This window comes from Centrocercus urophasianus, unplaced genomic scaffold, assembly GCF_019232065.1.
Source record: "Centrocercus urophasianus isolate 14NV4802_14NV808 unplaced genomic scaffold, USGS_Curo_1.0 seq_38, whole genome shotgun sequence".
NCBI classification, from domain to species: Eukaryota; Metazoa; Chordata; class Aves; order Galliformes; family Phasianidae; genus Centrocercus; species Centrocercus urophasianus.
In genome coordinates, this window is record NW_024884955.1 from 208767 (window position 1) to 228838 (window position 20072).

The 20072-nt window shown below is 55.1% G+C and overlaps 2 protein-coding genes across 5 annotated transcripts; both read left to right on the forward strand.

Moving 5' to 3' along the window:
- Positions 1-3983: 3983 nt before the first annotated feature.
- On the forward strand, positions 3984-11789 carry BPI (bactericidal permeability increasing protein). Of its 2 annotated transcripts, none has more exons than XM_042832509.1 (15): positions 3984-4098; positions 4772-4886; positions 5207-5335; positions 5909-6064; positions 6454-6517; positions 8122-8185; positions 8335-8570; positions 8690-8866; positions 9079-9138; positions 9369-9536; positions 9719-9786; positions 9985-10027; positions 10304-10367; positions 10912-10988; positions 11257-11789. In XM_042832509.1, the coding sequence occupies exons 1-15, from the start codon at positions 3984-3986 to the stop codon at positions 11308-11310; spliced, it is 1590 nt and encodes a 529-aa protein (XP_042688443.1). In that variant the 3' UTR covers positions 11311-11789. The 2 variants fall into 2 exon arrangements, with proteins under 2 accessions (XP_042688443.1, XP_042688444.1); XM_042832510.1 differs by having other exon boundaries at positions 8479-8570.
- Positions 11790-12149: 360 nt separating this feature from the next.
- CDK5RAP1 (CDK5 regulatory subunit associated protein 1) lies at positions 12150-19312 on the forward strand. 3 transcript variants are annotated; one of them, XM_042832485.1, is made up of 14 exons: positions 12150-12390; positions 12922-13025; positions 13495-13529; positions 14087-14187; positions 14369-14579; positions 15387-15507; positions 15794-16024; positions 16281-16378; positions 16492-16547; positions 16664-16794; positions 17481-17630; positions 18330-18470; positions 18625-18706; positions 18844-19312. In XM_042832485.1, the coding sequence occupies exons 1-13, from the start codon at positions 12150-12152 to the stop codon at positions 18703-18705; spliced, it is 1701 nt and encodes a 566-aa protein (XP_042688419.1). In that variant the 3' UTR covers position 18706; positions 18844-19312. The 3 variants fall into 3 exon arrangements, with proteins under 3 accessions (XP_042688419.1, XP_042688420.1, XP_042688421.1); XM_042832486.1 differs by having other exon boundaries at positions 18955-19312; XM_042832487.1 differs by having other exon boundaries at positions 19013-19312.
- The last annotated feature ends 760 nt before the right edge of the window (positions 19313-20072 follow it).

Below are 20072 nucleotides of genomic sequence, written 5' to 3' on the forward strand. Positions count from 1 at the left end.
AGAAGAAAAAGTGCGAGAGCGGAGGAGGGGAGGGGCTGGCGGAGGGACGCCGAGGCTCCGGCTGTGGGGCCGCGTGGGGCCGTCCCGCAGCCCCGGGAGGAGCTGGCGCGCTGCCGGCCCGAGGAGTGCGGGCAGACCGCACAGGATGCGGCCCCGCCGCCCCGTCCCGCACCGCCCCGCACCGCCCGGCCCCGCTCTGCTCTGCGTCGCCGCCCCGCGGAGTCCCCGCACGCAGAGCGGCTCCGGGGCCAAAGCACGTCCCGTCCCGGGCTGCGAGGAACAACGCGGGGAGAAATGCACGACTGTGAGAGTGTGCTCGTACACGCAGGCACGGACGAGCTGCGGTGGATTTTCCCTTTCTAAATAAACACGCGCTGTGTTGATACAAAACACTTCTCGCTGTTTTGTATTCAAAACTCGGGGGCTTCCTTTCCTGGATTGGCTCAAAAGTAGAGCAGAAGAAAAGTGTTTTTCACGGCTTTCTGGGATGATTCAACTCTGGAAAGTACCTGTTTGAGGGCACAACGTGTGATTGAGTGACCAAAAGTTGTACAAAAGCACTCAGTGCGCGAGCCAAAGCCGCAGGTTTGGTGCATCGTAAGGCAGAGGGCTGCTGCTCGGCAGCGATGCTCCATCCCTGTGCATGAGCTGCAGAAACAACAGCGTGTCTGCAGGCACAGCTTGGAGCCCGGAGTGGGACAGCACATGTGGGACAGCTGCACTGCAGCCCTACACTGCTCCAGACCCACAGCCTGACTGCTGCCCCACCAGCCTTCCGCTCAGCTGAGTGCAGCCCCAGGAACCCTCCTGTACTGGGGCCACCGGGCAGCTCCTCCCTTCCCCCAGCAGCTGCCAGTTGCTCCTTTAATTGTGCCGGTTCACAGACTCTGCTTCAGCCTTTTTATAGTTTCACTGCGTGCGAGGGTAGGAGGGAGTATGAGCTCATGCTCTGGCCGTCTCTAATTGCCTGGTTACCTCTGAAGTGAGCCCAAGAACTCACTTTGGCTCCAGAACCTTTGGAAAGCTGCAGCGGCCTCAGGCAGGAGGGGGGTGGCTGGGTGCCCCTGCAGCACGGGGACAGGCGAGCAGGAGGGCATGATGCTGTGATGGCAGGCCTGGTGGGAGCTGCGTTCCCATCAGAGTGCTGTGCTCAGCAGGATAGGATCCAGCCCTACATTCCCCCCAACCTTGTGCCCCCCCCCCGCTGCCCTGAGGCAGCCAGACCTGGGGGCACAGTGGGTTGCTGGAGGCTGAGCTGTCCCACACGGGGCCGAGCTCAGAGGCCCCCAGTGCCCCGTGGCTCCTGACCCCATGAGCTCACCCTCCTCTTCCTTTCTTCATGCCCCGTTTCCCCGAGCAGCTGTGGGACAGGCTGTGTACAGCCCCTCACCCTGCCCTGCTGCCTGCACAGAGCCACCATTCAGTCCCCTGGGCTCTGCCTGAGGTCACCATTTGTGCAGTTTTATTTTTACTTTGCTGAAAACTCACCCGCTTCTGCTCTCTGGATCCCCTTCTGTCCCCCACCCGAGGCCCTCAGACATGGTGTCAGAAGGCAACGTGCCCCGTGGAGGGCACAGTTCTCAGCAGGTGGGGGACACCCTGGCTGCAGGACTGCTTTGCAGCAACCTGTGATGTCACCATGACTCTGGGACACAGGGAGGGTGGGGATGGGGAACCCAGCATGGGGGTGGCTTTCTGGGGCCGGGATCCCACCGGGAGCCCTGCTGCTGGCAGCTGTGTCCCCACAGCCATAGTCCTCCTCTGCAGATCAACATTCCTCGCTGCACTCAGTGGGTCCCCTGTTTTTTTGGCTCTGGTGTCCCTGAGCATTTCCGACTGTGTGTTTCTGATGCAGCCATCAGGGCTGGAGTCAGCTGGTGACTCCATGCTGGCCCAGAGCCTGTTCTGCTCCCAGGAACAGCTGGGACCGGGTCACACTGAGCCTGCAGCTGGAAAAACAGTGGTGCAGGGCCCTGCACTACCCTGGCTGTGTGCTCAGGTGCTGCCAAACCGAAGGGTTCCAGGGCAGGGAGCAGAGGGTGAGGGTGAGCAGCACTGGGCTGGCAGCTCCTAGCATGCCGATCGTGCAGCTCCTGGCATCCTGATGATGCAACTGCCAGCACCCCGATGGCAATGGCATTTTGCAGAAATGTGAGTGAGATCCCTGCAGCTCTCTAGGGACTCACAGTGGCCCTCTCTGGCAGTGGGCTTGCTGCCTGGAAGCAGATAAAGAGAGAGTTTTCTTCCTGGCTGTGGACCTGTTCCAAGTTCCCTTTGAACCAGCTGCAGTGCTCTCACTTTTCTCACCAAGTGCCCCTGGGTTTTTCCCTTGTGTTTCCCCATGGCAGCATTTGCCAGACCACAGCTCGGCTCTGCGGCCACAAGTCAAAGCCAGATCATGGGCAGCGGCGATGCCCTGCGAGCAGCACGTGCTGCCCAGCCTCAGGGAATTTCCACTGCGGTTGTGGCACCCGTGGAGAAGATCCACAGCCTGACCCGCAGTGCCCCATGCTTGCAGGATGGCTTTGGCCATTGCACCATGTAGGAGATGTGGAAAGAGCCCCGAGAAGGACCCGGAACTGCCCCCACGTGACGGGCAGCACATGGGGCTGGAGGAAGCCGTGCAGCTCGGTGCTGGCGTTAGAGGTGTTTTCAGCTGTTCCTTGGCAAACATGGGACTGTTTGGTCAGGCTTTGTGCGGTGAGAAAGGTTTTTTAAGTTCAACTTTAAAGGTTGCTCAAGCCCAGAAGGAAAACTTTGTGCTTATGCTTCCTCAATACGTCGCTCCCTATGAAATTTCATTTCTCCTCATGGAAAAGGTTCTGGTTCCTTGGTATGTGTCTGAAATGGTGTTTTGAAACTGTTCTGCAGCACGAACTTTGGGCTTTGGGGAGCAGGAGCCAGCAAAAAGCTGAAATGGGGCTTTGGCTTTTGAGCTTCTCCTCTGCTTTGGGGGCACAATGGGCTCGGGGTGGATTGGGGATGGGTGCAGGCAGTGTGTGGGCATTCCGTGGTGCATGGCTCTTCCCAAGCTGTTTGTTCCACTCTGGTGGCCCAGTCAGCACCAGTCCCACATTGTCTCTGTGTGCCTGCTCTGGTCCCAAAGCTGCTGCTGCTCTGGGGCTCATGATGCAGCCTCAGCAACAGACCTGGAGGTGCACAGCACAGGGTGTAGCAGACCAGAGTGCAGCAGACCCAGATCTGTGGCCCTGGGTGCAAGATTCTTCTCCTGCCTGCAATCCTGGGCAGAGCTGGCTGGGCACGCACTGAGCTGGCTGCCTGGGGATGTGATGGCTGCATTGTGTGCCCTGACCATGCACTGGTCCACTGCAAATGCTTCTGTCCAGAACTGTGGGGAGGAAGGACAGCAGGAGCTGAGAGCTGATTTCCATGTGCCAGGGGCTCCAGCAAAGCTGTCCTAGGCCTCTCTGTGGCTCGAGCTGCTCTGTGGCACGGTCGTACCAGGCTACAGTGCTTGAGAAAGAGCTGCATTTCACAAGCGCTCAATGCAGGGATGTTGCCTCTGGCAACCAGAGCACTTCCCTGGATCCAGCACAAGATCTGCCCACATCAGCCCCTGTGGACTTCCTGTGCCGTGTCCTGCTGCTTCCAGAAAGGGAAATGAAAGCAGCCTAAAGCTTCTTCCATCACTCTCATTGGTGCTGGTGGGGGAGCTGCAGGCAGCCCAAGGTGGGAGACCCTTGGGCAGCCCCAGGAGCGGGGCAGCTCAGGTTCCTGTCCTCAGGGCACAGCAGAGAGCCATAACAGCGCCCCACAAACCCAGCGGGTGCTGCGGAGAGGCTGCCTGCTCCTTGCAGCCATTCCCTGGCCACGCGGGAGCGGGCAGCGGGTGAGCAGGAAGCACAGGGCTGCGGGGAGGCCCCTCGGGCTGCGGCCGCGTCCCTGCATCCTGCCTCACCCATGGTTCCCCTTTGGCGCGGGTATAAAGGCGCACCGACAGGGAGCGCCGGGCAGCAGCCGGGATGGCAGCACGGAGCCTGGCGGCGTTTGGAGCGGTGCTGGCTGCGTGCCTGGCGCTCACTGCAGCCACCAACCCCGGCTTCGTGGTCAGGATCACCCAGGCGGGCCTGGACTATGGTGGGTTTGGCTCCTGATCTCCCTCCTCTCTTGCAGGTGCTGGCGGCTGAGGTGCAGAGCCGGGTGCTGACATTGCCCTGATGCACCCGGCTGCCCACACTGCTGTCCCCTCTGCAGTCCAGGGGGCTGCACACGGGTGCTGGGGGAGGAGGGCACCCGACTGATGAGGCGTAGGGCTGGTGGGGCTCGGGGTCCGGCTCAGGGGCTCACATTCAGGCAGCCCTAAGCCCCAGCAGCAAGCTGGGGGAGGAGGTGGGGAGGTGCCAGAAGCATGGTGACAGAGATGGATGGGCTCCGTGCTGGGTTTACTGAGGCAGGCAGGGCCTCAGTCCCAGCAGTGTGCTGTTATGTATTGAAATGCTCTGCGTGCACAGCTCATTGACCCTGCAGGTCTACCAGCTGCATGGGAAGGGACGTGACTCCCTGCCCACATGGGTGCAGAGTTATGGCACCCACCCCACCGTGCTGCCTGGGCAGCACCATCCCCAGGACTTGCACAATTCTGGGCAATACCCACACTTGCTCTGTGCTGCAGCCAGCTCCAGCTCCAGCCACACAGTGCAGAGCAGCCAGGCCATTCCTCGAACATTCCCTTTTAAGCCTTTCACTGTGCTCCTGGGGCATACTCTTAGCTTCCTGGGATAGCACATAGCTGTGACCCTGTCCCCCACAGCCCACCAGCATGGGATTACCGTCCTGCAGAAGGAACTGGCCAAGCTGAAGCTGCCAGACATCTCAGGTGACTTTCCAGTCCGACACCTGGGGAAGGTGCGCTATGAGATCTCCAGGTGAGCCCTCACATAGCCACACGGGGCTGGAGGGGTTGCAGGGCACAGAGGTTCTCCCATGGCACCCACAGCATGGTGCAGGCAGAGATGCTCTTATTTGCTCCCTGGGAGGCGGCACTGTGGGTGTGGGCAATTGAAGCCCGAGCGGTGACCTCTGGCAAATGCAAGGGCACAAGAAAGGACTGTGATCCCAAAGGCTCTGCTTTGCTCATGGGTAAGGGAGGGAGCGGAGCTGTTGTTAGCACAGTGCCCACACTGTCCCAGCCATGCATCCCACTCAGGTGCCTTTATTTCTCTTCTCGTTTCACGCTTCCTTTCAGCTTGAACCTCCGCAGTTTCCATCTGCCATACTCTCGGATCTCCCTGGTCCCCAGCGTGGGGCTGCACGTCGCCATCTCCAACGCCTTCGCCGAGGTGGATGGGAACTGGCGGGTGAAGTTTCACTTCATGTGGGTGCCCTTCCCCTGGCTCAGGCCCTTCGCTCTGCCTTTCCCTCTCTGGATCTGGACAGGTTTTCCCCTTCTCTTTTGCCCTTGTGTTTTGGGCAGCTCTCGCTTTGTTACCTCCAAACCTGTTGATTCCCACAGCTGTGCTACAACTGCGTTAATCCCAATGCCTGTGAGCTCTGGCCGTGGGGAGCCCTTCAGGTGCCTCTCCCCACACTGGGGCATGCAGCTGGGCAGAGTGCTGCTGCTGGGAAAGCTGCTGTGGGGCAAGAATCACAGAATCACAGAATTGTAAGGGTTGGAAGGGACCTCCAGAGATCATCAAGTCCAACCCCCCTGCCAAAGCAGGTTCCCACCACTAGGTCACACAGAATCACAAGGCAGAGTTCTCTTCCTTCTCTGCTGTTCCCCCTGTTTGCTTTTAGTTCTTTCAGTTGAAAGGCTGCCTTTGCCTAGCTTATATTGCCATGCAAGTTGGTTTCCCTGGATTTAAAAGCCTCCCCAGTCCTCTCCAGATGCTCGCTATGAGGCAGAGCTGGAGGCAGGCTGTCCCCTGTTGTCCCCCCTCCCCTGCAGCCGGGACCACGGATCCTTCAACCTGGAGGTGAAGAGCGTCTACATCAAGATCGACCTGAAGCTGGGCAGCGATGCCTCAGGGAAGCCCACTGTGAGCACTTCTGCCTGCAGCACCCGCATCTCCAGTGTTGACATCCACTTCTCGGGCAAGTTTGGGTACGTAGCATCACAGCAAAGGACCAGAGACCCCACTTTAGGCCAGTGGAGAGGGAAAGGTGGCTGTCAGATGGGTACCTGCTGTCCCTCACACGGTGCTGCTGGCAGTGTGCTTCCTTCCTATTCTGCACATTGCAACTGCATGTGCTCAGATGTGCTCTGAGTTTGCCCTGCCGTGGCTGCACAGTTAAGGGTGAAGCTTCCAGGCAGTCACGAGACTTGTTTACATCTTCTTTACAAGCAGCTTTGGTAGTGAATGTAAACCCCGAGGCAGTGTTTAACTCCAGATTGCTGTGGGGATGACATTCCCATGCATCCTGCAGCCCCAGGGTCTCCCTTTTCTGCTCAAACCCTTCGGCTGCACCCTCTGACTCCGCTCCTCTCTGCAGCTGGCTGTACAACCTCTTCTACAGTGCTGTCGAGTCCAGGTTCAAGAAAATCTTGGAGAGCAAGGTATGTGTGAGCTCCAGGCTGCCTGCTCATCTTTAGCCCTTGCTTGCAGCAGATGTTACAAGGGCTCAGGTCACACACACGGATTTAACCAGAGCCAGAGCATGCTGCAGGGTTGGTGGAAGCAGGCTTTGAGGAGCAGGAACATGCCAACCACGGTCCCTGCAGCATCGTGTGGCTCAGGCTGGATTCTAAACCTGCAGCATTTGCCAAAGCCCGGTGTAATCAGCTGCTAATTAACAAAGACTTTTCTTTCCATGTGGTCAGTTAATTAGATCTTATGCTTCAGCCAAACTCAGTGTAGCAGAGGAAACCTGCTCAGAGCTGCCCCTTCATTGGCCTGCACTCATTCATGTGTTTGGGACCAATGGGGTAGAAATTCTCATCTCTGCATTTCAGCTGCTTGTAATCTTGTTTAAACGGGGGGCACCAGGGAAGCCCCGGTACCTCCAGCCCCGTACGAAAGCCTGTATGCTGGAGACTTGCAACAAAACATGGAAACAAGCTGTTAGCAATAATTGCTACAAGGCTCGCTGGCACAAGCCGCAGCCTCCCTGGCCGTGAACCTTGCTCAGGAAGGAGGCAGCTGCAGAGCTGACAAATCCCACCCTACTGCAGGTCGGGCTCTGGCCCTGGCACTTGGCTCTGGCTGATGCCACGCTGGGCTCTCTGGGGGCACCCAGAGCTGTGGCAGCAGATGGGCTGGCAGTGGGCGCTGTGGGGCTGTGCAGGGGGCTCCCATGCTGCAGTGCCTCCTGGAAGGAGCGGCTCAGAAAGCTGTCATGGCAGCGTGGCTGAGCCCCTTCACCAAACATTGGGGTGAATCCTTTGGGGCTTTCTCTGCACGTGAGGGGGGGTGAAGGAGAGGGCTGGGAGCACTGCATGGACCTGCACAGCCCTGTCCCTGCCTGGTCCAACTCCAGCAGCCCTTTCTGCAGAGCTGGGCAGTGCTCCCATGCCATCCCTTGCCATCCCATACTCCATATTCTATTCTATTCACCCTGCTGCCAGCAGGCCAGATGTTGGCCTGATCCTGCATGGAGGTTCCCGTGCCATTACGGCACTGGAAGAGCCTGTGCAGATGATCCTGGCCATCTACAGGACCGTTTCCAGCAGTAAATTCCTGGCCCAGTGATCAGCATGCTTTTAAGTACCCCACTAATGCTGAGGCTTTGCCTGCAGATGGCAGCTACAGAGGGCTTTGCTCTCCTCCCCTGACAGCGCAGGGCTGCCCCACACGGGGGCAGATGAACTCTTGCAGTTTCTTCTGCCCAGTCGTGGTTGCTCAGCACAATGCGCTCCTGCAGGGACTGTAGGACTGCAGGAAGTCGGAAGGCACAGTTGAGATTCCTTCCAAGAGCTTTGATGCAACTCACCTGGGTGGGAATCCTGCTCTAGGCAGATGGTTACAGGTATAAATTTGCCTGTATCTCCAATAATACAAGGATGTGTCACCTGGAATTGAAGAAAACATCGCTATGCACTCTTTCATTTCAGCCAGTTTTGCAAAGAACGCACGGCACTGGGCAGCTGAGCAGAGTGTGTGCCTAAGGCTCCCACTCCAGCAGAAGCCACATTGCTGAGCTCCACTGCCTTTGCCTCCCCAGGTCTGCGACAGCGTGGTCAGATCTGTTAGCGGCGATCTGCAGCATTACCTCCAGACCCTGCCAGGTACTGCGTGGCTCTGCATGCGGCTCAGGGAGGGCTCCCTCCCAGCATTTCCTGGCCTCTGTGAGGGGACCCAGGCAGTGTCTCCAGGCCAGGAACTAGTTTGCGTGGCTGGAAATGAGGAGGGAAATGTCCCTTTTATTTCTAAACAGAAGCAAACGCGTGCGAAACCCCTGCCTCTCCGCTGCTCGGGAAAGCCAGGGCACGGCACTGCGCAGATGTCAGCAGAGGCAAGCTGCTCCCGGCTCTGCTGTGCCGTCTGCCTTTCACTCATCCCTCTGCCCCATGTCTTGCAGTCACGGCTAAGATAGATGCCAAGGCTGGAATCGATTACTCCTTGGTGGCACCACCAATGGCCACTGCGCAGACCCTGGATGTAGACCTGAAGGTGAGAGCCTGCCCTGGGCAGACTCGAGGTGGCTGATGCAGGAGGCAGGTGGGATGCTGGGCTCAGCTGCCTGCCACAAATACCCCCCAGCTCCTTCTTCACTCACTTCCTCTTTCCAGGGTGAATTCTTCTCCCTGGCACATCGTGGTGCTGTTCCCTTCCCCCCGCCAGTGCTGGCCTTCCCTCCTGACCACGACCGCATGGTTTACTTTGGGGCCTCCAGCTACTTCTTCAACACTGCTGGCTTCGCCTACCATGCAGCTGGGGCACTGGTCTTCGAGATCACAGACTCCATGGTGAGGAGGGCAGGCGGGATGGGACTGGCTGGATCCAAGGGCTCCTCTGCATCTCCTTTGTTCTTCCCTGTGGAGCTGCATGCAAGCACAGTGCAAGGCTGAGATGTGCTCGGTGCTCACGCAAGATGCACACATGAAGCACACACATGAGGGGCTGATCATGCCCCAGCCCTGTGCTGCATTGCCCAGCAGTGACCATCCTCCTCCCACAGATCCCAAAGGGTGTTGAATTCCATTTGAATACCTCCACCTTTGCGGCCTTCATTCCCCAGGTGAGCCCCAGTTCTGTCCCCCAGCTTCTACCCAGCAGAAGCTTTGCACAAGACGCTCCCCAAGAGCACAGCCCTGGGTTCCCCATGGGCAGGAGCAAACCAGAGGGGGGGCTGCTCAACCCCTCTGGGTGCAGCATCCCCATGGGCTGGTGGCACAGGAAGGAGCTACAGGAGGCTCCGTGCTCCCATGCATGTGCCATGGTTCCTTCCCTCCCCCTGCTCCCTTGCAGCTGGACACGATGTACCCCAACATGCTGATGAAGCTCAGGCTGTCTGCTCCCTCTGCTCCATTCCTGAGCATCACACCAGGTGGGATCTCACTCCAGCCCGTTGTGGACATCCAAGCTTATGCCATCCTTCCCAACACTAGCCTGGCCCATCTATTCCTCCTCAGTTTGGTGAGTTGGGACCTGGGCTGTATGGGGGTGCCAGTCCTGGATGGGTAGCCCTTTAAGATCACAAATGTGAGTTTTCACACTGGGTGCACACGGGTCTCTGCATTTTGGCTAGTCTGAACAATTCCCCCTGTGCCTGCTTTGGAATGAGGTTGGTGGGCACTGAACTCTGCCTCCCTCTCCAGACAGGCAACGTGTCCGCCACCATTGATGTGAAATCTGGCCACATCGTTGGGAAACTGAACGTGGGCAGGTGAGCTGGGAGCAGGGCAGCTCCAGGAGGAGTTGCTGCTAAGTGGTGGCTGGGGGCAGTGAGTTGGGAATGTGCTGGGGATGAAACCTGTGATGGAGGCAAAGAGCTGGGCTTTGGAGGAAGCAGGACTGGCATGGGCACGGAGGGGACACCTCCTTCCCTGGGGCAGCCTGCACTGCACCATGTCTCTCTGTGCAGGATGAAGCTCTCTCTGAAGCATTCCGATGTTGGCACTTTCCAGGTAGGCTGTTCCTGACCATGATCAGAGCCCCCAGCATGGAGGAGGGAGCCTGGTGGAGGCTGTGGAGGCGGCTCATCCCTCCCCTCACACCAACATGGGACCTGGGAGTGTACTTCTGTCTCAGCCTGGGAACAGAAGCAGAGTCACCCTTGCCTTGTTCATTTCCCACCCCACCAGCACAGCACAAAGCTCCTTCGTTTTCCTCCTCCTAATTGCCTTCCAGGGTCTGGTCACTTGCTAAAGCTCTTTTCCTTTCTTCTCTCTCTGCAACTCCAGGTACGAATGCTGCAGTCAATAATGAATATATATGCCTCCAGTATCCTGCTCCCACGTGTTAATGGTAATAACCTGCTGGGAGGAATGGGGCTGTGGGAACAGTCACCAGCCATGTCACTCTGTCTGAGCAGGCCCAGCTTGTTAATTAAATCTCTGTTGCCAGGCCTGCTCAGTGGGTAGAACCTTCAGAAAGAGGAGGATGCAGCAAAGTGCCCAGCTTGTCTGGGGCTGGCAGAGGCGAGCTGTGGGTAGCTGAGTGCAGGAGCCTCTTTCCGTGCTGTGACGTGCATTCAGAAGTGAACACAATGGAAAAAATGAGTTTGACACACATCCTAATGCTTTCCAGACCCTCTCCCCCACTGACTGCTTTTTGTTACTGCTGAGCAAATCAGCCCAGAGCAGGGCTGGTGGCTGCCATGGGTCTGGGAAGGGGCGGCACAGAATAACGTGCAGCCCCAGACCTCCGTGTAGCCTGGAGGAACCACTCTGCCTACCCACAGCACTGGGAGGGAGAGGGAAGGGCTGGAGGAAACATCTGTCTGTTTTGCACAGCCCCAAGCTCCCTGCATAACATAGTCCTAACATAGCCCTGTTGTTGTCTTTTCCAGAGAGGTTAGCTGAAGGTTTCCCACTGCCGCTGCCAGACCGAATACAGCTCTCCAATATCCTTGTGCAGTTTCACCAGGTGAGTAGTGCGGGCCCTGGACAAAGCCAGTCCTGGGAGCAGAAGGAATCTGATGCCTTGAAGGGCCTGGGGAGGTCCCAGAGGAGTGCCATGGGCTGGATGCTGGATGCTGCTGGCAGGGTGTAGCTGTGAAACATCTTCAGAGCCCTTCTGAAGCTAAAATTAGCCACGGAAGATGGCAGCAGCACAAAGCGGGCGGGTGATGAGGAGCAGGGCTGAAAACAGCTGCAAAGATGCCTCACAACCCCCTCCTTTCTGTTTTTCCCAGAATTTCCTGCTGCTCGGAGCAGATGTGCACTACACGCCCCGGGAGCGCAGATAACGATGACGAAAGGGGCTCTCGCCATGAGGACGGCTCCTCTGCCTGCCCCACGCTGTCCCTCCCGGGGGACCCTGTTCCCGTCCCCCACTTAGGTTCCCAGCCTCGGCTGCAGCCTCAGCTGCTCCCCCCTCCATCCCTGCTGCTGAGACAGAAAACAAGCGGCCCTGCCAAGCCTGACTCACAGCCGGCCCAGCACAGACCGCAGACGCGCGGGCGGGGGCCAAAGCCAAACCCCACGGCTCAGGCTGGGCTGAGGGCTCCGTCACAGCCGGGGGGGACCATGTATCCCCCAGGTCCCAGCGAGCCACAGCCGCACAGCGGCTGCTGGGGCCGACCACAGCCTGGACCGGCTGCCCCTTCACTTTCTCCCTGTGCTTTGCCGTCATTGAGTCGTGCTGCGCTCGGCCAGGGGGGTCCCAGAGCCCAGGGGAGCCCCCGCTCGGAGCCCTCACATAAACACACCGCGGTGAAACCAGCAAGCAGTGTGACAGAGGTGTTTGTTATTCGCTGCCTCCCAGCACGTTCCCCGAGGGAAGGGAGGTGGCCGGGAGCGCCTTTGGGGGATATTTTTATCCCCCGCGTCGTGTTAAAACACCATGGAAAAAAAAAAATCATCTTTTCATTTTTTCCCGTCGCGTGGCTGCCCGCAGGGACCCGGCTCCGCCCGGCGGAACGGCATCGGCGCGGAACGCGAGGGCGGGGTTGTGCGTTGGGCGGGGGAATCGTTTGGGCGGTGCACCGCGGGGCCGCTCCCGGGAAGCGCCCCTCTCCGGGCGGCGTCGCCATGGCAACGCGGCCTGCTCACGCGGCCTAGCGCGGCCTTCCCGCCGGGTTCGGCCATGCGGGTCTGGGGGCGCGCGCTGCGGGCGGCCGGGTCCCTCCGCTGGGCCGCTGCCCGTCCTGGGGCCTCCCGCGCAGCGCACTGTGGGCAGAGCGAAAGGCCTCAGGGACGCAGGGCCAAGCTGCCCTCGGGGCCGGACCTGAGGCACTTCCTAAGAGGGGCCGCCGCGCCGCCGCCCGCCAGGGAGCCGGAGCAGGAGCCCGAGGAGGGGCGGGGCTCTACCTCCGGTCTCGGGAAAGGTCGGTGTGCCCCTGTATTGGCCCAGCCGAGCTTAGCCCAGCCACGAGCGCTGCTGGAGCTCACGGTGCCCGCGGGCGAAGCAGCACGGGGCTGTGGGGGTTTGGGCTCAGAGTGGTTCTGGTAGCATGAAAAGCCCAGCCCGGCGGCCTCCTCCTCCCTGCTGTGTTTCCCTGCGGTCTCTCCCTGCTGCCCTGGCTGCCAGCAGGGCTGTGCCGAGCTCCGGGGAGAGGAGGCTTTCAGTGCCCGCATGTGGCAGTACTCACTGCTGCTTTGCAAGCTGCAGTCCAGGCCTGCAGTATTGCAGTGATGTGCTTTGAGGCACTCAGGTTTCCAAGTGCCACTAAGAGCCTGTCTGTATTTTTGGTTTGCTCTTTCTCCCCGTCAGGGAATGTACTTCTTATACAGCTTTCCTGAATCTCTTCTTTTGTGGAGCTGATGCTTCCTTCCTGTGGAAAAAGTCACCGAAAGAGCTTGTAGATGAGAGAGATTCACAGCAGTGTTGGATCAACCCGTCTGTGTCTTTGTAGCAGTGTACCTGGAGACCTATGGCTGCCAGATGAACGTCAATGACACAGAGATTGCTTGGGCTATCCTGCAGAAGAGCGGCTACACCAGGACAAAGAAAGCAGATGAGGTGAGGCGCTTTGGCAGCTGTCTGTAAGGAAGGCCTGAGAGGGCTTCACGCTGCGGTCAGGTCCCAGGTTTTATTGTGAGTTATGGTCACACAGGGCAGTGGGATTTTTGCAGTCTAAATTCTGTGCAGGAGAGAAAGCTACTTAACAAGCGTGCTGAAAGGCTGTGGGTTGTTTTTGCTCCTTTAAACCGCTGAGTTCTCTCAGTTGGAGAGTAGATTGGGCACAGCAGGATGCTCCTGACTCATCTCGGGTTTACTTCTGCCATTCAGATGAAGGCTTTGCTGAGTTTTCTTGTGACTTTGTTCTTTGAAATCCACTGAGCATTTAGGCAGATCTTTTTTCTTTGAGTTAAGTGATTTTTATAGTCTGCCTCTTCAGGTTGTACTTCAGGTTATATGTGCAGGGCATTAGGCTTTTTACAAATGGCTTTTACAAATTCTCCTTCCTTTTATGTGATCTTCAATCTAGGCGGATGTGATTCTACTTGTGACCTGTTCTGTTAGGTAAGGAAACTTTTGTCACTGCTATTTTTTGGTAGCTCTTAAGGAATTACAATTTGAAAACCAAGGCAAGAAAGTGAATTACATGATGAAAGCAGCACACAGATGTCAAACAGCACATTTTGTTTAGAGTAGAGCTAGTTGATGTTACAATATATAGCATGCATTGTGTAATAGATTACAGTATAGTGAGAAAAGCTCTTTGGTGGTGTGTGCTATGTATATGCTTCATGAGATCCACACACATTTGTGCTTGTATGATTTTATGTTTTGGTCTCCTATTGAAGTGACTGTAGTAAGAGTATAAGGTCTGTCCTGTTGGGAAACACATTTGGGGTTGATTCAGGATATAAATATATAGGGAACTGTGTTTTTCTCTGTGCACTGTCACCTGCAACGTAGCTCCTATTTGTTGGTGAAGTCCTACTTTTCCTCTGTGTGATCTCAGTTGTCAAAAATCCCTGAGGTATTTCTACACTGTAGATGCTCTCAAGCAGCTCTGGGTTGGAGAACTGTTAATGTGCAGTAATGGGAATAACTCCTGTCATTCTGGCTTCCAGGGACAAGGCTGAGCAGGCTATCTGGAACCGCCTGCAGCACCTCAAGGCTCTGAAGGCCCGGCGGCGCCAGGCGTGCTTGCCTCTGCGGATTGGGATCCTAGGTATGAGGTGGGATGCGGCAGGGAGCGCAGGCTGTTGTGCCGTATGCCATCATGCTGCGTTTCCTCTTCCTTCTGCTAGAGTCCAGCCTTTTCTGCTGGGAGAGAGCAGCTAGGGAAAGGGTGCAGTGTGCTCACTGAAGGTGGACGCTTGCTCACGAGAATCTTTCTCCTTTGGTGGCAGGATGCATGGCTGAGAGGCTTAAGGAGGAGATTCTTCATAGGGAGAAGCTGGTCGATATTGTGGCGGGCCCTGATGCGTATCGGGACCTTCCCCGGCTGCTGGCCGTGGCTGAATCTGGGCAGCAAGCTGCTAATGTCCTGTTATCACTAGATGAGACTTATGCAGATATTCTGCCTGTCCAGACTAGCGCAGGTGGCAAAACAGCATTTGTGTAAGTACCTTTTTTTCTGTGTGTATTTCTGTCATTCTGGTTTGGAAATATTGTTGTGCTGAGCAGTCGTGTCAGTGACAGCAGCTACCGAGAGAGGCAAAGCCTGGCTGCACTCACTCCCCCAGCCCAGAGGCACCAGCCTACCAGACTGTGTTTGCTGTCTTCTTGCTGTCTGAGTGAGTGCTGGAGAGACTGACCCGTGCTCTGGCTGGCTGCAGGCTTCTCTTGCTGTCCTCTGAGAATGCTGCTTGTTTAAGCACGGTGCTGCAGCAAGTGATTTCTGTCCCACTGATGTCTGTGCCTGTCAAGTCTGTGCCTTCTGTCATCCCCTTCCTTTTGCCGTCTCCTTTTTTCTAATCCTCCATGCGCTGTAATTTTTGTTGGTTTTATTTCTTTTTGTTCAGATTTTATACTAAGATTCCTAAGTAATGAAGTCAGATTCTGCTAGGTGTGACCTTAGCGCACAGAGAAATAGGTTTCACCCTGTGCAGGTGCAGAGCGCAGAAGGATCCTGCCTCACTGCCAGACTGCAGTGCAAGTCTGTGTCAGATCAGTTGCTTTCTGGGTTACTTGTTTGGAAATGTGCATGGAAAATTCTGAAGTGTTAGCTGGGGGCGAGCAGAAGTCAGCTCTGATTGGAATGATGCGTGAGAGAAAGCTGCAGTGTGTGTTCAGAGCTGTGTGTGCTGCACACAAGTGAATTGGCTGATGGCAGCAGTGCTGGAACAGGGCAAAGCAGAGCAGGACTGAGCACGGATGATTCTTGCAGAGTGATCACAGTGTGACCTGTGCTTCACCTCCCGGCAGATCCATCATGCGGGGCTGTGACAACATGTGCAGCTACTGCATTGTGCCCTTCACACGTGGCCGAGAGAGGAGCCGCCCCGTCGCGTCCATCCTGCAGGAAGTGAAGATACTCTCAGATCAGGTGGGGCAGAGCCTGCTTCCACCTGTCCCAAATGCTGTGCGGGTTCTCAGTGAATGTTCAGTGGTAGCTTTGACCGATGGCACAGCCTTCATCTCTGGAATGAGATTGCTTTGAGGTTCCACCAGTTGCTGTTTCGTTCCCCTTGTAATATTCTGAGACACACAGGGAAGAGAAGGTTCCCCTTGGAGTCTTCTCTTGAAGTAAGAGTGGAGCCATGGCTGCCATTGCAGCTTAGCCATCCTGTTTGGACCATCATTTTTTCTTTTCTCTCTGTTTACCTTTGTAGGGGGTGAAAGAAGTGACCCTTTTGGGTCAGAATGTCAACAGCTTTCGAGACATGTCTGAGGTGCAGTTTCACTCAGCTGCTGCCCCAGTCCTCAGCCGTGGCTTTAGCACTGTCTACAAAGCTAAACCAGGAGGCTTGCGTTTTGCACATCTTCTAGACCAGGTCTCTAGAATTGATCCAGAAATGAGGATTCGTTTCACTTCTCCACACCCCAAGGATTTTCCTGATGAGGCAAGTATGAAATAAACACCTGGGCCTCTATCTTACAGGCAGACAGCTGTGAAATGTTAGAGGTGGGTTGTGCTTCCTTCCCGGAGGTAACAAAGAATCACAGGATAGGAGCTTAGGAAGGGGAATGTGTGTGCCAATGCTGGCAGTTTTTCCATCTGCTGTCTTTTATCTGGGGAAGACTCTTTTCTTTAGCATTCCTGTAGAGCTGAGCTACCTGTGATATTGTGTCCTGAACGTGCCTGAATACACCTCACAGGTCCTGCAGCTTATCCAGGAGCGGCACAACATCTGCAAACAACTTCACCTCCCAGCCCAGAGTGGAAGCACTCGGGTCCTGGAAGCCATGCGGCGGGGGTGAGCGATGGCCATGGGGAGCCCTGTGCCCTGCTGCCTGCTTTATGGTGCTGCTCTCTCCTCACCAATCTCAGAGTTTTCTGATCGACAAATCCCTGTGTTGCTCATCTCAGATACACAAGAGAAGCATATTTAGAGCTTGTACAGCATGTGCGCAGCACCATCCCAGGTAGGGACTCCCTGTAGCTTGACCTGAGCTCAGCACAGCTGTATCTTGCTGACCTTTCTTGAATGAAGTGTTCCTGTCTTCCCTGAGCGAAGTGTAAATCTGCATCTCTGTGACAGGAGTGATTTTAAGCAGCGATTTCATTGCTGGTTTCTGTGGGGAGACAGAAGAAGATCACCAGCAGACTGTGTCCCTGCTGCGGGAAGTGCGCTACAACGTGGGCTTCCTCTTTGCCTACAGCATGAGGCAGGTGAGTGCAAGATCTGATGGAGAAGAGTCTTTTCTCTGGGCATCTTCTCTTACCTCCTTAAGTGCTGTTTCTCACAGTGAGACAGTAGCAAAATCTGTTGAAAATGGTATCTAAAAACATGGTAGCTTGGCAAACTTGTTTTGCTTGCATGCAGCATTCCGAGTGGATGTGGTGCTGCAAAAGCCATCTTTATGCCAGAAAAGCTTCCAGCTCTCCTGTGCAAGCATCAGGGTTGAATAGGGCAGCCTGGTTTTGCAGGTGTCCTAGAGTAACTGCAACAAAGCAGCCACACTAGCATTGAACTGGCTGCAGGTCCATCTTTTTTTGCTGATGAAAAGTTGTGCTGATGTAGCTGGACTTGAGCCCAGCTATAGAGACTTTTTGTCAATCAAGTCTGGAGAGAACTGATGTGTTTTCAGAAGGTATTTCAAGGAGAAAAGTTGACAGTCGACAAGTTTTTATTAGAATGCTCCAAAGTGTAAGCTGTCGATGGGGGAAGAGGGCAGAAGATTGGGAAACATCAAGAAAAAAGGCATTATGGATCATCCTTCAGCACAGTGAGAGTAGAGGTGGTAGAATCCATTTCCTGTCCTTGTGAACAGTCAGGCAGTGCCCATCTGCAGCTGCAGGTCTTGTGCTTCACACAGCCACAAGCATTCTTCTGGCAAAAACTGTGTTGCTTGCAGAAAACTCGTGCGTCTCACCGGCTGCAGGATGACGTGCCTGCAGATGTGAAGCGGAGGCGACTGGAGGAGCTCATCGCTGTGTTTCGAGAGGAGGCTGCAAGGGCAAACGAGGCGATGGTGGGCCAGGCCCAGCTGGTGCTGGTGGAGGGGGTGAGCGTGTTTGTAAGAGCTGTCTGTCTGCCTTGTGTTGTCCAAGAGGCTCTTAGGCTGTGCACTGCGGTCGTCACCTCTGCCTTCACTTCTTGCCTTTCCCCACACAGTCCTGATACTTTGAGGTCCCTTCCAAGCCAATGCATTCTGTGGTACTCCGAGACAACGTGTTCAGCTTGATTTTTCCACAGCACTCAGCTGAGCACAAAGTGGTGCCAAGTAAAGTTGCAGTCTCTCTTGTTTTGGGCTTCAGTGACTTTGCTTCTTAAAAACCTTGGTCTGAATATTGGGAAGCTCTCCATAGTTGGGATGTTGTACAGCAGTCTGTGAAGAGGTAACTGGATGAAGCTGAGGTGATTTATTATGGCTTGGTAGCAAGGCACAAACAACAGGTTGGATCTTTCATACATTTGTGAAGGTGAGGCTGCTTTCTCAAGGACTGGTGGTCCTGGAAAGGAAGGGGATAGGTGCAAGAGATGCCTCTGTCTAAACTGGAATGAGTGCAGGCTTTCAAACATTGCCTTTAGTGTCTCTCTCAACAGCAACTCTGTCCGTAGGGCTTTGTTATGTGGCATGCTCAATCATGTGGAATTTGGCTTTCTGTACTGACGTTGGTGCTCAGTTCCTGATGCAGTACAGCCCAGCAATAATTAGTCAAAGCTATTGCCATGCCAGTAATGTTTCCTGTTCTCTTTCCAGCCCAGCAAGCACTCTGCCTCCGAGCTGTGTGGGAGGAATGATGGCAACATCAAGGTGATCTTCCCTGATGCCCACACAGAGGATGCTGGGGGCTGCAAGGCTCTGGTCAGAGCCCAGCCTGGGGACTACGTTTTGGTGAAGGTGACCTGCCTGTAATTCTTCTTCCCTTAGGCTCTTTTTGTTTTTCCCTGCACAGTGCTGTTTCCTACAGCAGCTATTGCCTGGAGAGCCTAAAATCAGAATGGATCCTCCTCAGCCTTTTTATTCCTGAGGAATGTTATTCTGTTTCTTTCAGGTAACCTCTGCCAGCTCTCAGACCTTGAAGGGAGTCCTGCTTTGTCGTACCACCCTCTCCCGCTCCGCAGCTTGTCCCTGAGGTATCCCTGCTGCCAGTGGGCAGAAGTAGCTTATTTTCTCTAGAAAGAAACAAGAAATTTGGTTAGATGGAGATGGGGCAGAGACAGGATCTATTTCTTTATTTATCTTGCCGTAATTGGGTCTGTCTCCCATTCAGCAACAGCATGCTCCTTCTAAATCTGTGCAAGTTTATGGACTGGGATGGAAGCTGTACATTCGTGTGCCAAACCCCAGTACTGTGTGATTTGGTGCTTTCACTTGCTGTCAGGCCTGGCTCACCTTTGCAGTGCTGCAGGTTTGTCTTCTGATCGTGTCCTCTGATGCAGCCCAGCCCTGAGAGCTTTGTCTGCAGAGCAGGTCGTTGCTCCTAGCCCAGCTGAATTTGGAAGCTGCAAAGACTGACAGCACCAGGGAGACAGAACTCCAGTAACTTCCAGAGGATCGCAGGAGAACTGCCCGAGGAGACAGGCTGCTTGAAGAACAGGATAAGCTTGTGATGGATTCTTTCCAAATAACGATAACCTCCTCAATTGCAAAAGACTTGGGAAGTAAGACACTGAGCTGTGCCTGTATGATGGAATGTAGCATCAAAGTGTGGAATATAAAATGTCTTTTAGTGAGCATGAGTGATGCTTAGTATGTTTTGTTGGGGGCTGAGGGAATACAGTTCTGCCTTTGCTCTGGGGTTGCTTGTCTTTTTGTTGGAAGGGATTTCCCTGTCTCCAGGCCTAAGGGAATGAATGCATGGGAGGAACTGTCTTCCAGCTGAGGGTTCTCTCACTGGCCTGTTAAATCTTTAACTACAGCTTTGTACTCATTTTCTGTGGTAAGTCTTTCCTTTTGCTTTGCAAGAGGAAAGAAATTGTGCCCATTTAAAAGGCTGATAACTTTGTAAGTACATCTTACAGTGCCTTGTTTTTAGCAGAGCCTGCAGTTAGCTGTTGTGTCATATTCCAGCCTGCTCTGCCAGATTAAAACAAATGCCTGTAACCTGCACTTGTAAGCAAAGTCTCCTCTGAGGTTTGAGGGAAAAAAATCACACCTTTCAGTATTGATTATCGTGTTACTAAAAGAAATCATTGTAAAAAAGCTCTGCCCAGAGAGATGTTGAAGGAAGAGTTGACCAACGCTCCATAGAGGAGCACCTGCATGGACTTACAGAATTTTTTAGCAAGCATGAAACCATTTTGCTGGAGAGCTGAGCAGGAGAGAAGACTTTACCTGGGATATAATTGTATCTCTTTGCAAGCAGCGTGGTTCAAGGAATAGTTGTTAGGCCGTGGTTTGAGAAACAAATACATTTTTATGAACTCAGAGCTGAGTCTCATCTGCACAGAGCATCTGCAGTCAGCACTGGGGAGTGGGTCCTGACGTGCAGGGAAATAC